The sequence below is a fragment of the Diabrotica undecimpunctata genome, chromosome 9 (assembly GCF_040954645.1).
Source record: "Diabrotica undecimpunctata isolate CICGRU chromosome 9, icDiaUnde3, whole genome shotgun sequence".
Lineage (NCBI taxonomy): Eukaryota > Metazoa > Arthropoda > Insecta > Coleoptera > Chrysomelidae > Diabrotica > Diabrotica undecimpunctata.
In genome coordinates, this window is record NC_092811.1 from 38,389,368 (window position 1) to 38,404,016 (window position 14,649).

A 14,649-nucleotide genomic window follows, 5' to 3' on the forward strand; every position below is an offset into this window, starting at 1 on the left:
CGGTTTCTCATTAGTATTCATGGAACAAATCGAAGCCACGGTAACACACTGTCCGATCAAAGTTCTTTTACTTAACTTAATAGCAGTTCCCTTTAAATTCATAACTCTTACAGGAACGACATCTCGAATTCTCACCAAAGCTTTTGCCGTTAGGAACTCGGCATTATTCACATCTTCGACCATCCTTAAACTTCCCTCTCGGCAGTAACCATCAGGTCTGGTCATCAAAATTTTCTCACTATTACCGGGTATTGTTACGTCACAAGTAGTTATTAAGCTGATAACATCTTCTTTGTCTTCATGAAACGGCAACTCTTCACCACTGATCTCGAGAACTCCATCTTTGACATTCAATACAGCCCCAACTTTCCTTAGTAAATCCATCCCCAATATGAAATCATCGGAGATCTCTGCAATTAATACTGTATGTTTCACTGTGGTCTGGCCAATGGATACTGACATATTAGCCTCGCCATATGTATTAATTATCTCACCAGTTGCTGTTCTAAGCTTTACTGTTGCAGGCAATAATTTAAGATGGCCTCGTACTACTTCTGGCCGTGCAATAGTTCTCGTTGCACCTGTATCTACCAAAAACGATCTACATTTATTATTAATACGACCTTCTATGTACAAGCTATGAATTCCACCTGAGGACGTAATGTTCACAGTTACTATGGGGGCTGTGTTTCTCGAGGTCGGCAGTTGCCCCTTGTTGTCGACCCGTTCTAGTTTTCCGACTGTTGTATCATTTTCTTGCAATTACGGCGAATATGACTTACGTCACCGCAATTCCAACATCTGGGCTCGCGTCTCTTCGGCATCGTGTTGCGAACTACTTTTCGTACCATTTCTTCCAGACGTTCATCGTTTGGTTCGTCGCCTTCTTCAATGGTTCTTACTCGATGACTCCGTGAAGTTTGACTAGCTGTTTCATGTTCCAAGGCAATAGCGAGCGCTTCATCTAGAACTTTCGGTCTTGCTAGTCGTAAAGCTTTCTGTAATTCACTTTCTTTTAACCCATTGACGAAGGTATCTACAGCAATTTCTTCTAAAATAATGTCTGGTACCTCCGGATAAGCCAACCGCACTATACGAGCAACATCTGCTTCAAACTCTTGCAAATTTTCACTTGCTCGTTGAATTCTACTTCTTAGTTGCGCCTTGTAGACTTGTTGTAGATGGGCATTTCCATAACGTTTGTCTAGTCGAGTGAACAAGGTCTGGTAACATTTTTCTTGACCCTTAGGAATCGATCTTAGGATATCTGCAGCATCACCTCGTAAAGCAGCAGTCAAGGAAACAGCTTTTTCTTGTTCTGTCCAATGATTGGCTGTCGAAATAGCTTCAAATTGTCTAAGGTATATGGACCAAGAAGACTTTCCATCAAATGGTGGCAATTTGAATCTCATATTATGTGTCGTCTAAAAATAAAATCAGAAGATGACCTCTTAAGTGAGTCGAGACTTCTTAATGATATCTTTTAGATGATGGCTAGCATGGGATTAAACAACAAAAACAAAATTAGTTATAAAGAATGGGCTAGCGTGCCATTGATCGCCAGACGATTTAAAGTCGAGTAGACTAAAATTTTTGACTCTACTTGAACTGTAGGTGACATGAGTTTCTATGCCTTGGGAGAAGCTAACCTTATGCCCTGCAGTGAACCTCGCTGACATTCACAGCAGTAACACAACTAATTGGTCGGACAGGCATAGCCATGTCACCTCGTTGCCTAAACCAAATGTGATACACAAATCAAAAAAAAAATTGCTCTACACTTATTAGGTAGGCGTCTACTATCTCCACTATACGCCTAGCGAGACAAGGAATTCGGCAACGGTTCCACAAAAAAATTGGGATATAGACCCTAAATCTATATACCTACGACATATATACATATGACAAAATGCGATTCTCACATGTGTCTCCAATCAAAATAGGTTACCTGTACTAAAATTATCAAAAGTAAAACAATATTTCAAAGGGATGAAATCAAATCAACATACAAACTCGAAAGCAAAGACATGGGAAAGTATGAACTAATTACTTAAGGATGACATATTAAAAATTTAAGTAAAATAGTAATGTGTAGTAGGGAGTACGGACTCTCGCTCAATATCAAAAAGACGAAGTTTATGAAAATTTGTAAAAACAACCATGATACTAACGAAATCTTGACAGTAGAAGGCCAGCAGATCGAAAGAGTAAAAAAGTACACTTACCTAGGAACACTTATAACAGAAAATAATGACTACACTGCAGAAATCAAAGTCAGAATCGAAAAAGCACGTTCTAATTTTATAAAAATGAAAAAGGTCCTATGTGGCAAAGATTTAACATTAGCTCTTAAAGTACGCCTAACAAAATGTCACGTATACAGTGTACTATACTATGGAGTGGAATCATGGACGTTAAATCTAGACACAATGAGACGACTTAACGCCTTTGAAATGTGGACCTATAGAAGAGTTATGAGGGTTTCCTGGGTAGATAGAGTTACGAATAATGAAGTACTGATAAGAATAGGTAAAGAGAAGAAAGTTGAACTTACAATTAAAGAAAGAAAGCTACAGTATCTCGGACATGTGATGCGGGGCGAGAAGTATGGCATCCTGCGATTCATAATGCAAGGAAAGATAGATGGCAGAAGAAGCATCGGAAGAAGACGAATTTCATGGCTCAAAAACCTGAGAGAATGGTTTTAATGCAGCTCAAAACAACTTTTTAGAGCTACTGCCTCAAAAATTAAAATAGCTATGGTGATTGCCAACCTCCGTAGCGGAGATGGTACCTGGAGAAGAAGAAGACATATTGTCCTCAGCTGACACAAAAGGCTTTAAATCATGCCACTTTAAATATGCCACTTACCAAGATCAAAACCATTAAATCTGACAAACGATAAACCACTGGTGACAATTTTTCCTTGATGGTTGCTTCAATATACTTCGGTGCTAGTTTGGACATAAACTTGTTGACAGCACAAGACAAAACCTTATTTCTTTTCCAAACTCTATCACCCACTTTAAATTGGACTTGTCTTCTACGTAAGTTGTAACTTCTAGCGTTACGTTCATATCCTTTTCGAAGATTAGCCTTAACCTTTTCAAAAACTTTATCTAGACCTTTAACTTCTGAAGCATACATGTTACGGTCACCTGGAATTATCTCAATATCTTGGTTCTGTTGATCCTTGTGATCAACATCATAATAGTTTCCACTTAAAGGAACATGACGGCCATAATTCAAGAAAGCTGGAGTACATCCAATCACTTCATGCTTTGCAGTGTTAATAGCTTGTCTGATCTTTGCTAAGTTCTTGTCCCAATCTACATGGTGTTTCACATATGTACGTATTGCTGTACCAATGGTTCTATTGTTCCTCTCCACAAAATTACACTGAGGTGCATATACTGGGCTAAACCATACTTTCTGAACGTTATACCTATTACAGAGCTCAATTAAGAGAGGATTGTTCAGATTTGAGGCATTATCACAAATCACATATTGTTGAACACCAAACATTAGGAAAACATCATTTTCCAAAAACTCAACGTATGGACTAACGTATATTTACTAAACCAATCAGCAACTACTAATAACCACGTATAACCTTTCTTTGAACGAACAAAGGGACCTATCAGATCTATAGCAACTATTTGCCAAGGAAACTTTGCCTCTCTCAATTTACATCAAGTAATATTTATAAAAAAATTACTAACAGAAAATTGAAAAAAATATCAACACAGAAAAATAGAAAAACCACTAATTTTAACTTATTGTATTTACATAAGGTGTTCAAAATGACTTACCAAAACATTTATGCATGAATGAAAGTGGTCGTTGAAAGAGTTCTTACATTATGGAGCATTTGTAAAAAAATATTTTGAAATATTCTGAATCTGTCTTAATTTTTTTTTATTTATATTGAAGTTTTATACACTTCATTATTAATATAACCCCAAATAAATGAGTCTATGGTAACCTGCGTGGTCACCTGACTAATCCATCCCTTATACTCTGTATAACATAAAACAACTTTATATTCGTGTAATGAGGAAGGCTGATGTTTCATTTGTGTTTGAAGACCCTGCATATTTGTAACTAATTTTAAAATGTGAAATTTACAGCTGTTCCTATTTTTGCAATTTTGTAAATAACTTTTTTGGTATCTCCTGTAGAAACGGGTAAAGATGTTTCAAAACCTCGTGGACCTCGTAAATACGCAAGCCCGAAAAAATAAATGGATCCTAAAAACATTTACCATTTTAATTTCATAGGAAATTAGGCGACAGGGTAGGATTTGCACGTGCTAATGATGTCCAGTATTTCCAATAAACATGACATATTATGTTTCTCTAATCTTAAACATTCTAGTTATGCCATTTTTATTTTATCTCACATTGAGAGATGTAATAAAAATTTACGACTTCCCGTCTTCACTGCCGATAAGAATTGCTGTGTAAAAATATATAATATTTACATTGCACTAATTTGGCTTATAAATAAATCTTTTAGGAACTGAAAAAAATCTAGAGGACAAATAAATAAATAACAAATAAATGTATTGTATGATAGAAAAATAATAGGATTTTGGTTTCAAATTCAGCAAAATAATATGTTTATAGAGACGAAAACCTCGAATTCCTTGGGAAAAATATTCCCATGAGATTTTTTCCATAATCACTTTCATAAAATACCGCAGAATAATGTTCAAGAGGTCGTTCATACAAAAACTCGTCTTAATTTATTAAACCGTTTTGTATAAATCCATTTTTAGGTTGTGATATGGGCCTCAAATAACATAACTAAAAACAATGATTTTAAATTAAATAAGCCCAAACTAAAGTCTCAGAAACTGATAGAATAAGGTTTGGTGAATTCAAAAATAATTGTGTGTGTTTTGAGCCTTCAATCATCATTTTTTGTTTTTTTTTTCAGTTTTTAATTGTTTACAAGTTGAAAACGATCACCTTTAGAGAAAAATTACAATTAACTTTTTTATTCTGTATGATCCAAAAAATGATAAAATATTAAAAACGATTGTTTACAAAAAAAAAAAATATTAAAGCTATTTCACTAACGCAAAAACTAGTTCGTCTCTGTCTCGCTACGATAACACACTGAAGAGAACTGCAAGTTTTTAGCAATGCCTGATATCATTGTTTCGTTCGTCGATCGACGTCACTAAATGATTACGTCAGGTCCACAACATTATGAATTATTTCTATAACGGAATTTGTCAGAAAAGATGATCACCCTGTATATGCCTTAAAATTTTTCGATTGAATAACTTCTCATCGTTTTTTGGCAGATTCAGTGTTTCTGATACATGTTATGACTAATTTGATAAGTGTCATAAATTTTACATTTTGTTCTTATTATGTTGTTAGATTTTAAGTTTTTGACAAGTCCGTTACGTTTTATTGGCGTTTTATATTCTCTTTTTGACGTTTTCTCTAATATTATTCCCTGAAGAGACTAATGAGCCTAGATGTGTAAAATTCTTTACATTCTCGAAGTTGTAGTGGCCTCAGTTTCTGGAGTTGCCTAAGTCTTTTTGACCTACAAACGTTCATTTATTTTGTTTTGGCATAATTGATTTTTAGGCCGCTGTTTTCTGCTGCTTTCTCTATTAGATTTAATACTTGTCATAACATTTCTGCCTCTAGCTATGATATCAACGTCGTCAGCAAATACTAGTATTTGTATATGTTTTGTTATTATTTTTCACCTGGTACTGACCATTGATTTTCGGGTGATGTTAAATATAATGCAGGATAAAGCGTCTCCTTGGTAGTCCAAGCAGTACTCTCTCTTGGATTCTGATTTTGCTCTTCACTCGTAAATGTTTCTTCGATAATAGTAATCAGTTGCGTTGATATCTTTAACACTTTTATAGGCGATTGTTCGAACGCTTATCAAAACTTGATTGTAATCAAATATTTAACTAAAATCAAATACGTCACTTTTTGAGGTTATGTTGACTGATTTATTTTATTCAATTTTATTATTTTGCGTTTTAATTTAAAATAAGCCATAATTAAACTCTTTCTGATGTTAATTTTATGTTTTTATTTACAAATCAATAATAATAATAATAAGCAATTTTTAATATTTTTGACAGCTGCTGGGACATATTTGATTGTAATTTAATATTTGATTACAATCAAATTTTGATTAGCGTTCGAACAATCGGCCCTTAGGTGTTTGGATCTGGAATTTTCAAATGATATAATTATAGGCACTCTAAAAGTCAATGGGGAGGTGATTCGTGTCTGTATCAAATTCGCCCACTTTTTCTTGGGTTCTTCTCAGTGTAAAGATTAGATCTATTGTTGATTTTTGCATGCAGAAACCTTATTTGCTCATGTACTAAATTGCTCATATATTTAGTAACGTTAAGCTCGATAATTTCTATATTGGAGTTGGTCTCCTCTTTTGTGTAACGGCAAGATTATTCCGATATTCTATTCCAGCGGACGTTGTTTATTTTTCCATATGGTCAGTATAGGTTCGAACATTGGCTTAATAGTTAGTCTTCGCCGTCTTTTATCTCATATTGACGAAAATTAAATCCGCACAAACCATGCAAATTTTTATAAACATACTTACCAATGCCTGCATGGTTTAAGTAAATGTTTGCTGCCTTCCAAAAAGCGTGTGTTGGCTTTTGCTTCCAGCTACGATAATTATTATATTTTTATTAATATTATAATTACAATTAAATAAGTATACTTTGTTCTATTAAACATAACCCCGAGATTTACCGACCATACAATATTGTTTTATTTAAGTACATGATAGTGGTTTAATAGATAATAATGATTTTAGGTTCTCCCCATGAAGATATACAAACTGATGAACAGTTATTCAAAGACAATGTTAGAATTACCGCTGATATGGACCAATGTTTAAGTGCCTCGACGAATGTGAACACCGAGAAAAACTACTTTACCACTGAAATTTGCGATGTACAATTTTCAACAAAGAATCATTTAGAACCAGATACGAGGGTTTACATTGGAGACCAAGTTTTCACGTGTAAAATATGCATCGAAAACTTTTCAGAAAGTTCTGATTTAAAATCAAGTGTAAACAGTCACGCTGCAGGAAAAAAACATTTAACGTGTGGAATTTGTTCTAAAGAGTTTAATAAAGATAGTCATTTAACAGTACCTACTGGAGAAAATACTTTTCCATGTGAAATTTGCTCCGAATTATTTTCACGAAAGTCCGTTTTGAAAGAACATAATATGCGATTACATATTGACGATAAACCTTTTTCATGTGAAATTTGCTCAAAAAGTTTTTCACAAAGATACAAGTTAACAAAACATATGAGAGTACACACTGGCGAAAAACCTTTTGCATGTGAAATTTGCTTCAAAAGTTTTTCACAAAGATACAACTTAACAGAACATATGAGAGTACACACTGGCGAAAAACCTTTTGCATGTGACATTTGCTTCAAAAATTTTTCACATAGATGTAATTTAAGAGAACATATGAGAGTACATACTGGCGATAAACCTTTTTCATGTGAAATTTGCTCCAAAAGGTTTTCACAAAGATCCAATTTAACAGAACATATTAGAATACACACTGGCGTTAAACCTTTTGCATGTGAAATTTGCTCCAAAAGTTTTCCACATAAATCCGGTTTAACAATTCATATGGGAGTACACACTGGCGATAAACCTTTTGCATGTGAAATTTGCTCCAAAAGTTTTTTACATAGATCCAGTTTAAAAGAACATATGAGAATACACACTGGCGAAAAACCTTTTGCATGTGAAATTTGCTCAAAGAAGTTTTTACGAAGATCAACGTTAACCAATCATATGAGAGTACACACTGCATGTATTTCGGAAATTCACTGAAATTTCACATGTAAATCTTTTTTATTGCAATTTGTACCAAAAATGTTCACGAAGTTCCTATTTAAAAAAACATATGACAATACACACTGAAGATCAGTTTTGCATGTGAAATTGACACCAGTTTTTTAAAAAGATCCAGGTTAACAGAACATATATAAGAATACATACTGGAGATAAACCCTTCAAATGTGAAATTTGCTGCAAATTCTTTTCATATCGGTTATAAATAACCCTTTAACAGGTGATAAAAGAATACACCGTGAAGATAATACTATTTTATGTGGAATTTTGTCATTTACCTATATACAAATGCTAAAAACAGTAATAAATTTAATAGTAAAATCTGGACTAGCGGAATTCATCTTTTTTATTTATAGTTGTAATGAACAAGCGAGTCTTTACATAAAAGCGTTTTATATCATTTGTGATTAATAAATAAACAGAATTTAATACTGAGGGCGTTATTGATTTCTTTAAGCATTTATAATTGATCTGCAATATTAAGTTTAAAAAAGCGATTTTAACGTAACTTAGGAACATAGATTAGTAACCTACCTGCCGTGCGACTTTTATGCGTAACTCTCCAGTTTTAGTAATATGTGTATTTAGAACTTTGATGTTCTTAAATTAAAGAGAACTGACATATCAGCGAAACATATGTCACTGTAATATGATTTATCATATTGTCATATTTATATTGTCACTGTAATATGAGGATATCACTAACAGGAGAATTTTACTGTCATCATTTCGCGTAGTTTCCAGACCCTTCCATTGTAAAAATGGACTGAGACAGGGAGATGGACTGTCGTGTCTCTTATTTAACCTTGCACTATAAAAAGTAATTCGAGAGTGCCATATTAATACGATTGGCACCATCTTTAATAAATCTGTACAAGTGGTCGGATATGCAGATGACATAGACATTATTGCTACGTCCACAGAATCTCTGATCAAAGCATTTCGATCACTAAGGGCGTCTGCACTTAGAATGGGATTAAAAATAAACGCACAGAAAACCAAGTATATGTATTGTACTAGATAAGGCAACCAGATACCTAGACTATTAATTGATGATCTGGAACTGGAAGGTGTGGACACCTTCGTCTACCTGGGCTCGCTGCTGACCAAAGACAACAATGTCAGCGAAGAAATTAAAAAAAGAATAGTGCTTGCCAATAAGTGCTATTATGGCTTGAGGAAACATATGGCCCCAAAACTATCCAGAAAAATTAAAATGTGAAAATTGCTATAAAGTTTTTTCACACAATTTCAGTTTAACACGACATATGAGAGTACACAGTGAGAAAACTTTTGAATGTGAAATTTGCTCCAAAAGTTTTTCACAAAGATACAACTTAACAGAACATATGAGAGTACACAGTGGCGAAAAACCCTTTGCATGTGAAATTTGCTACAAAAGTTTTTCACAAAGATACAAGTTAACAGAACATATGAGAGTACACACTGGCGAAAAACCTTTTGCATGTGACATTTGCTCCAAAATTTTTTCACATAGATGTAGTTTAAGAGAACATATGAGAGTACATACTGGCGATAAACCTTTTGCATGTAAAATTTGCTCCAAAAGTTTTTCACAAAGATCCAATTTAACAGAACATACTAGAAGACACACTGGCGTTAAACCTTTTGCATGTGAAATTTGCTCCAAAAGTTTTTCACAAAAATCCGGTTTAACAATTCATATGGGAGTACACACTGGCCACAAACCTTTTGCATGTGAAATTTGCTCCAAAGGTTTTTTACATAGATCTAGTTTAACACAACATATGAGAATACACACTGGTGAGAGAACTTTTGCATGTGAAATTTGCTGGAAAGGTTTTTCACATAGATCTAGTTTAACAGAACATATGAGAATACACACTGACGATTAAGCTTTTGCATGAGTTTGCTCCAAAGATTTTTTACAAAGATCCAATTTAAGAGAATATATGAGAGTACACACGGGAGATAAACGTTTTGCCAAATTTATGAAATTTGCTCAAAGAAGTTTTTACGAAGATCGAGGTTAACAAATCATGAGAATACACACCAGTTTTTTTAAAAGATCAAGGTTAACAGAACATTATATAAGAATACATACTGGAGGTAAACCCTTTAAATGTGAAATTTGCTGCAAATTCTTTTCATATCGGTTATAAATAACCCTTTATCAGGTTATAAAAGAATATACCGTGGAGATAATACTATTGCATGTGGAATTTTGTCATTTACCTATATAAAAATGCAAAAAACAGTAATGAATTTAATAGGAAAATATAGACTAGCGGAATTCATCTTTTTTATTTATAGTTGTAATTAACAAGCGAGTCTACATAAAAGTGTTTTATATCATTTGTGATTAATAAATAAACAAGATTTAATACTGAGAGCCTTATTGATTTCTTTAAGCATTTATAATTGATCTGCAATATTTTGCAATAGTTTAAAAGCGATTTAAACGTATGTTTTTAGGAACGTAGGTTAGGAACCTACCTGCAATACGACTTTTATGCGTAACTCTTGAGTTTTATGTAATATGTGTATTTAGTACTTTGATGTTCTTACATTAAAGAGAACTGACATATCAGCGAAACATATGTCACTGTAATATGATTTACTATGGGGAGATTTACTAACAGGAGAATTTTACTGTCATCGTTGCATGTGGTTGATTTTTTAAAGACAAATCACCTGCTATGATTTTTCTGACGGGTATTGTTCATTGACTTAAACTTAAGTTCATTTCATATAATCGAATGAATCATCTTCTAAAAAAAGTCATTTGAGAAATTCAACTCAAAAATATTGACAATATCAGAAAGTCATCTACTTTAAAATGTATAATCATTGTTTTTTTACTGAGTAACATTTTAATCTGGTCAAAGCTGACCAATTATCAATTTTTATCTGTCTTAATTTACTAAAGGATGCATTCTAAGAGCTTACACTATGGCTTCCTCTTATTTTATCTAACAACTATGCACTAATACTTAACATGCAAATTCACAACACAGCACTATGCTCTGCTTTTACACTAATTACACTTTACACTAACTTAAATGGTTTTGTTCATTTGAGTCTTCTTTCTAACTCAGTATTATCGAGGAGCTGGATGGCCTCGATGTTTACGTATTTATGTAGCCGTTGTTCGTGACTACCTGCCATCTTCTTGATAATTTTATTTACATCTTCCATCTCAAGGTCCTTGTGGAGGTCGACATTTCTGATGTACCAAGGAGCATCAACGATATTCCTTAGTACTTTATTCTGGATGATCTGGATATTACTTTTATTAGCACAGCCCCACAACCATACATCCATACTGGTCTCAGTATTTGTTTGTATATCAGTTGTTTATTATGTGTGGACAAAACTGAATTTCTTCCCATCAGCCAATACATTTTCTTGTAACGGATACCTAGTTCCTCCCTATTCTTTTTGATATGGGCTTTCCAGCGAAGCTTTGCATCAAGTGTGATATCCAAGTATTTTGCAGTAGATGCGTGCGGTATTTGGGCATCATTTATTCTAATTGGAATGTTTTGGATTTTTTTGTTTGTAAAATTAACGTGAATTGATTTAGACTCGTTTAGTTTAATTTTTGAGTTTGTTGTCCACTTACGGATTTTATGTATTGACAACTGTAATTTTTCTGCTGCTTCTTCACTGGTATCACCTATTGCTAGAATGGCAGTATCATCTGCAAAGGTGGCTATTGTGGTGGCTGGTAAGAGTGATATTAGCCTGTAAGAAGAGACTTCTGTTAGTGATTTCCCTGGTTTTGGTAATTATCTCAGCTATTTTCCATAAATTTGGGACATATCTTAATCTAAAAGCAGCATTAATTAGGTTGGTCAATTTTACTATGGCTGTGCGAGGCAGGTTTTTTAGTCATTCTCCAGTAATTAGATCGTATCCTGGGGCTTTCTTCAGATTTGTTTTCTTTTATTTCATCAGCTACTTCTTTTGGGGATTTGGTCTGATTGTCTCTTCTATCTGATTAGACTCTATCCATATTTGATAATTAATTTGGTCTTCATGTGGTATGAATGTATTTTCTAAATATATGGCAAATATCTCTGCCTTTTGCTTATTGCTCCTGGCCCAACTACCATCTTCCACTTTAATGGGTGGAGAATGGATTACTGATCCTTTTAGCCTTTTCGTTGCTTTCCATAGGGAGTATTCAGTGCTGCTATCATCCGTCAATTCCCTCAGGTAAGAACTCATTGATTCATTTTTTATATTTTGAATCTCTCTTTTAAGCTTTTGAGATGCATTGTTCAAATTCGTTTTATCTTGAGGAGCTCTGGTATGTTGCTACCTCCTTGTTAGTTTTCTTTTATCCTTAATTAACTTTTTAATTTCCTTCTGATAGTTGTCTCCTTTTACTTTTGATACTTGAATCGGAGTGTTTTCCCATGCTGATTTTTGTATATTTCGAGCAAACAACTCTACTTCCTCATCTAGTTGTTCAGATATTTTTAATTCTACAGAGGACAGTTGCTTCCATAAAGTCCTCGTAAACACACCGTCTCAGGACTAGCAACATCACGTGGAGTCATATGTCGCCATGTTACCTAATCCAACGGTAACTTTAATATCTTAATACTTTATAAGAAATACTGTAAACCAAATATAACTAATTATTTTTTAACGGGTTTTTACCCATATATTTAGTGGCTACATTCATGTACTCCTAGACACTGATGATGGAATTATGGATTCCGAAAACGATTTGTCTAACACAGCCGGTTTGGAATATATACCTTTTACAAAGGATTTTAATAAATATTTTTACAATGTTGCATCACTTTATATTCGGTGGGAATACCCAAAAAATTTGGGTGACACAACGAAGCGTCGTCGGGTCAACTTAAATTATAGATTTATACATAAAATGCATAAGTATGTACTATATTTTCGGAGAGACAAAATTTAATTTTGACATAGAATAAGTTTTTATCTGTTATTTTGTGGCTATATTCATTTTTTAATTCTATTAAATGAATATTTAGTAGCAATTATTCAAAGCATATGTTTTGAATAGGTAAAAGAATAAGACTTACTCACAATCAATTTAATCTACTACCAACGACCGGTTTTGCATACTAAAATTTGCTATGCATCTTCAGGTCAACGGTACATGGTAAACTAAATGCTGAAAATATAATAACTCGTATTAGGATCTTGTCTGGTATAAAATGTATAGCAATTATGCCAATATTATATGTGTGCGATTTATTAAGTATGAATTTAAATTAATTAAATAAAAATTAAGTGAAAAATGATTTAGTGAAAATTGATGTTACTTGCATCCCGATGAAATATGTGTTATTTATTGAAATTATTTATCTAGAACAGTCAGCACTGTAATTAAGTAAAGTAAAATAGATGTTCTATTTTTGATGTTAGTTTGGGTGTGCAATTACTCCCAATTATATTTATCAAGTAGATGAAGATCCAATCTTGGTCTATTTTGGACAAAAAGAAATTATTGTGATGTCATAAAATTGAATTGGAATTAAATTTCAAAAATTAAAATTAAAAAACATTTAAGGACAAACAAAACGCATTCACGTTCAATAATTCAAAAAATTAAAACATTTTTAATTCCTCACTCTCCTGGTCAGAATTTCCTCAATTTTGTAAAAGGTATTATCGAATTATATATTGGAAGTTATTCCAAGACTGTGTCACTCAAAATCTCCCAGAATTAGGTTTGGCAAGAACTAAAAAAACGGGACCGAGATTTCAGTAATTGAAAGTACTCTCTAGCTATTCTAAGCATTCTAAAGCGCAAATACAACATCTATACTTCGATATTTCCTCCTAGAATTGTTGCTAAAATTCAAGTAAGTTGCAAACCAATCACAGAGTAAAAAAGATACCGAGATCCGCTCATAAAAACGGAATATAACCATATCTCGGCATCTATCAGATTAGAAGTCAATAAGTTGAAACAACAATAGTGAATGTCAGATACTTCTGACCTAGACTACCGAGATGGTGGCAAATTCTGGAACAATTTTAAAATCATAACTAGATCAAAAAGTCAAACACTTTCACACTTCCTATTTAACAGTATCTTAAGCAATCCTTAAGACAAGACCGACACCTTTAAAAACTCACTCTCGGCCGCCTTCCAATTCCCAGATAACCCAAAATTCAACCAGTGATTCGGTAAGCCGAGCAGAGAATGGAGGACATACTGTATGATTCTCTACCTTACATATAAGCTAAATAACATGCGATAGTTTTCCCAGTTTCAAGAAGAACAAGGTTTTAGGTCGGGACGATCGTGCACCCACGCTATGTTTATAATGAGATAAGTCTAAGGGAACTCATTAGAATACAACAAACCGGCATATCTATGTTTCGTCAACCTTAAGAAGACATTTGATCGGGTCAAATTAAATGACGTTGTCCACTCATTGTACGCAAGAACTCTAGAAATAATCAAAACGATTGAAAATATCTACCAAAACAACACAATAAAAGTAAACGAAGAACTAACTGATCCAGTTGAAGCTGGCAATGGGATAAGACAGGGTGCGTTTTTTAAAAATCGAATTTTCCTTATTACAAAAAATTTGTTTATTTCCACGATTTTATCTCTTATGCCATTTTATGAATCGATAGAGGAATATTGATTCTCCTTTTAAAAATTTTCGCATAAGGGTTACTGGTGCCCCATGTAATGTTAATAGGTCCGTGATTTTATTCTTCGTGCCATTTGGACGTTTGTTAGTGTTGGCGA

At 33.5% G+C, this 14,649-nt stretch overlaps 1 protein-coding gene across 1 annotated transcript in view; it reads left to right on the plus strand.

The window, feature by feature from the left end:
* LOC140450537 (uncharacterized) overlaps positions 1-14,649 on the plus strand; it is a 39,913-nt gene that overhangs the window by 13,230 nt on the left and 12,034 nt on the right. The window contains exon 2 of the mRNA XM_072544194.1: positions 6,835-7,203. Within this exon, the coding sequence (XP_072400295.1) occupies positions 6,835-7,203 (369 nt within the window). The remainder of the gene's footprint in view (positions 1-6,834; positions 7,204-14,649) is intronic.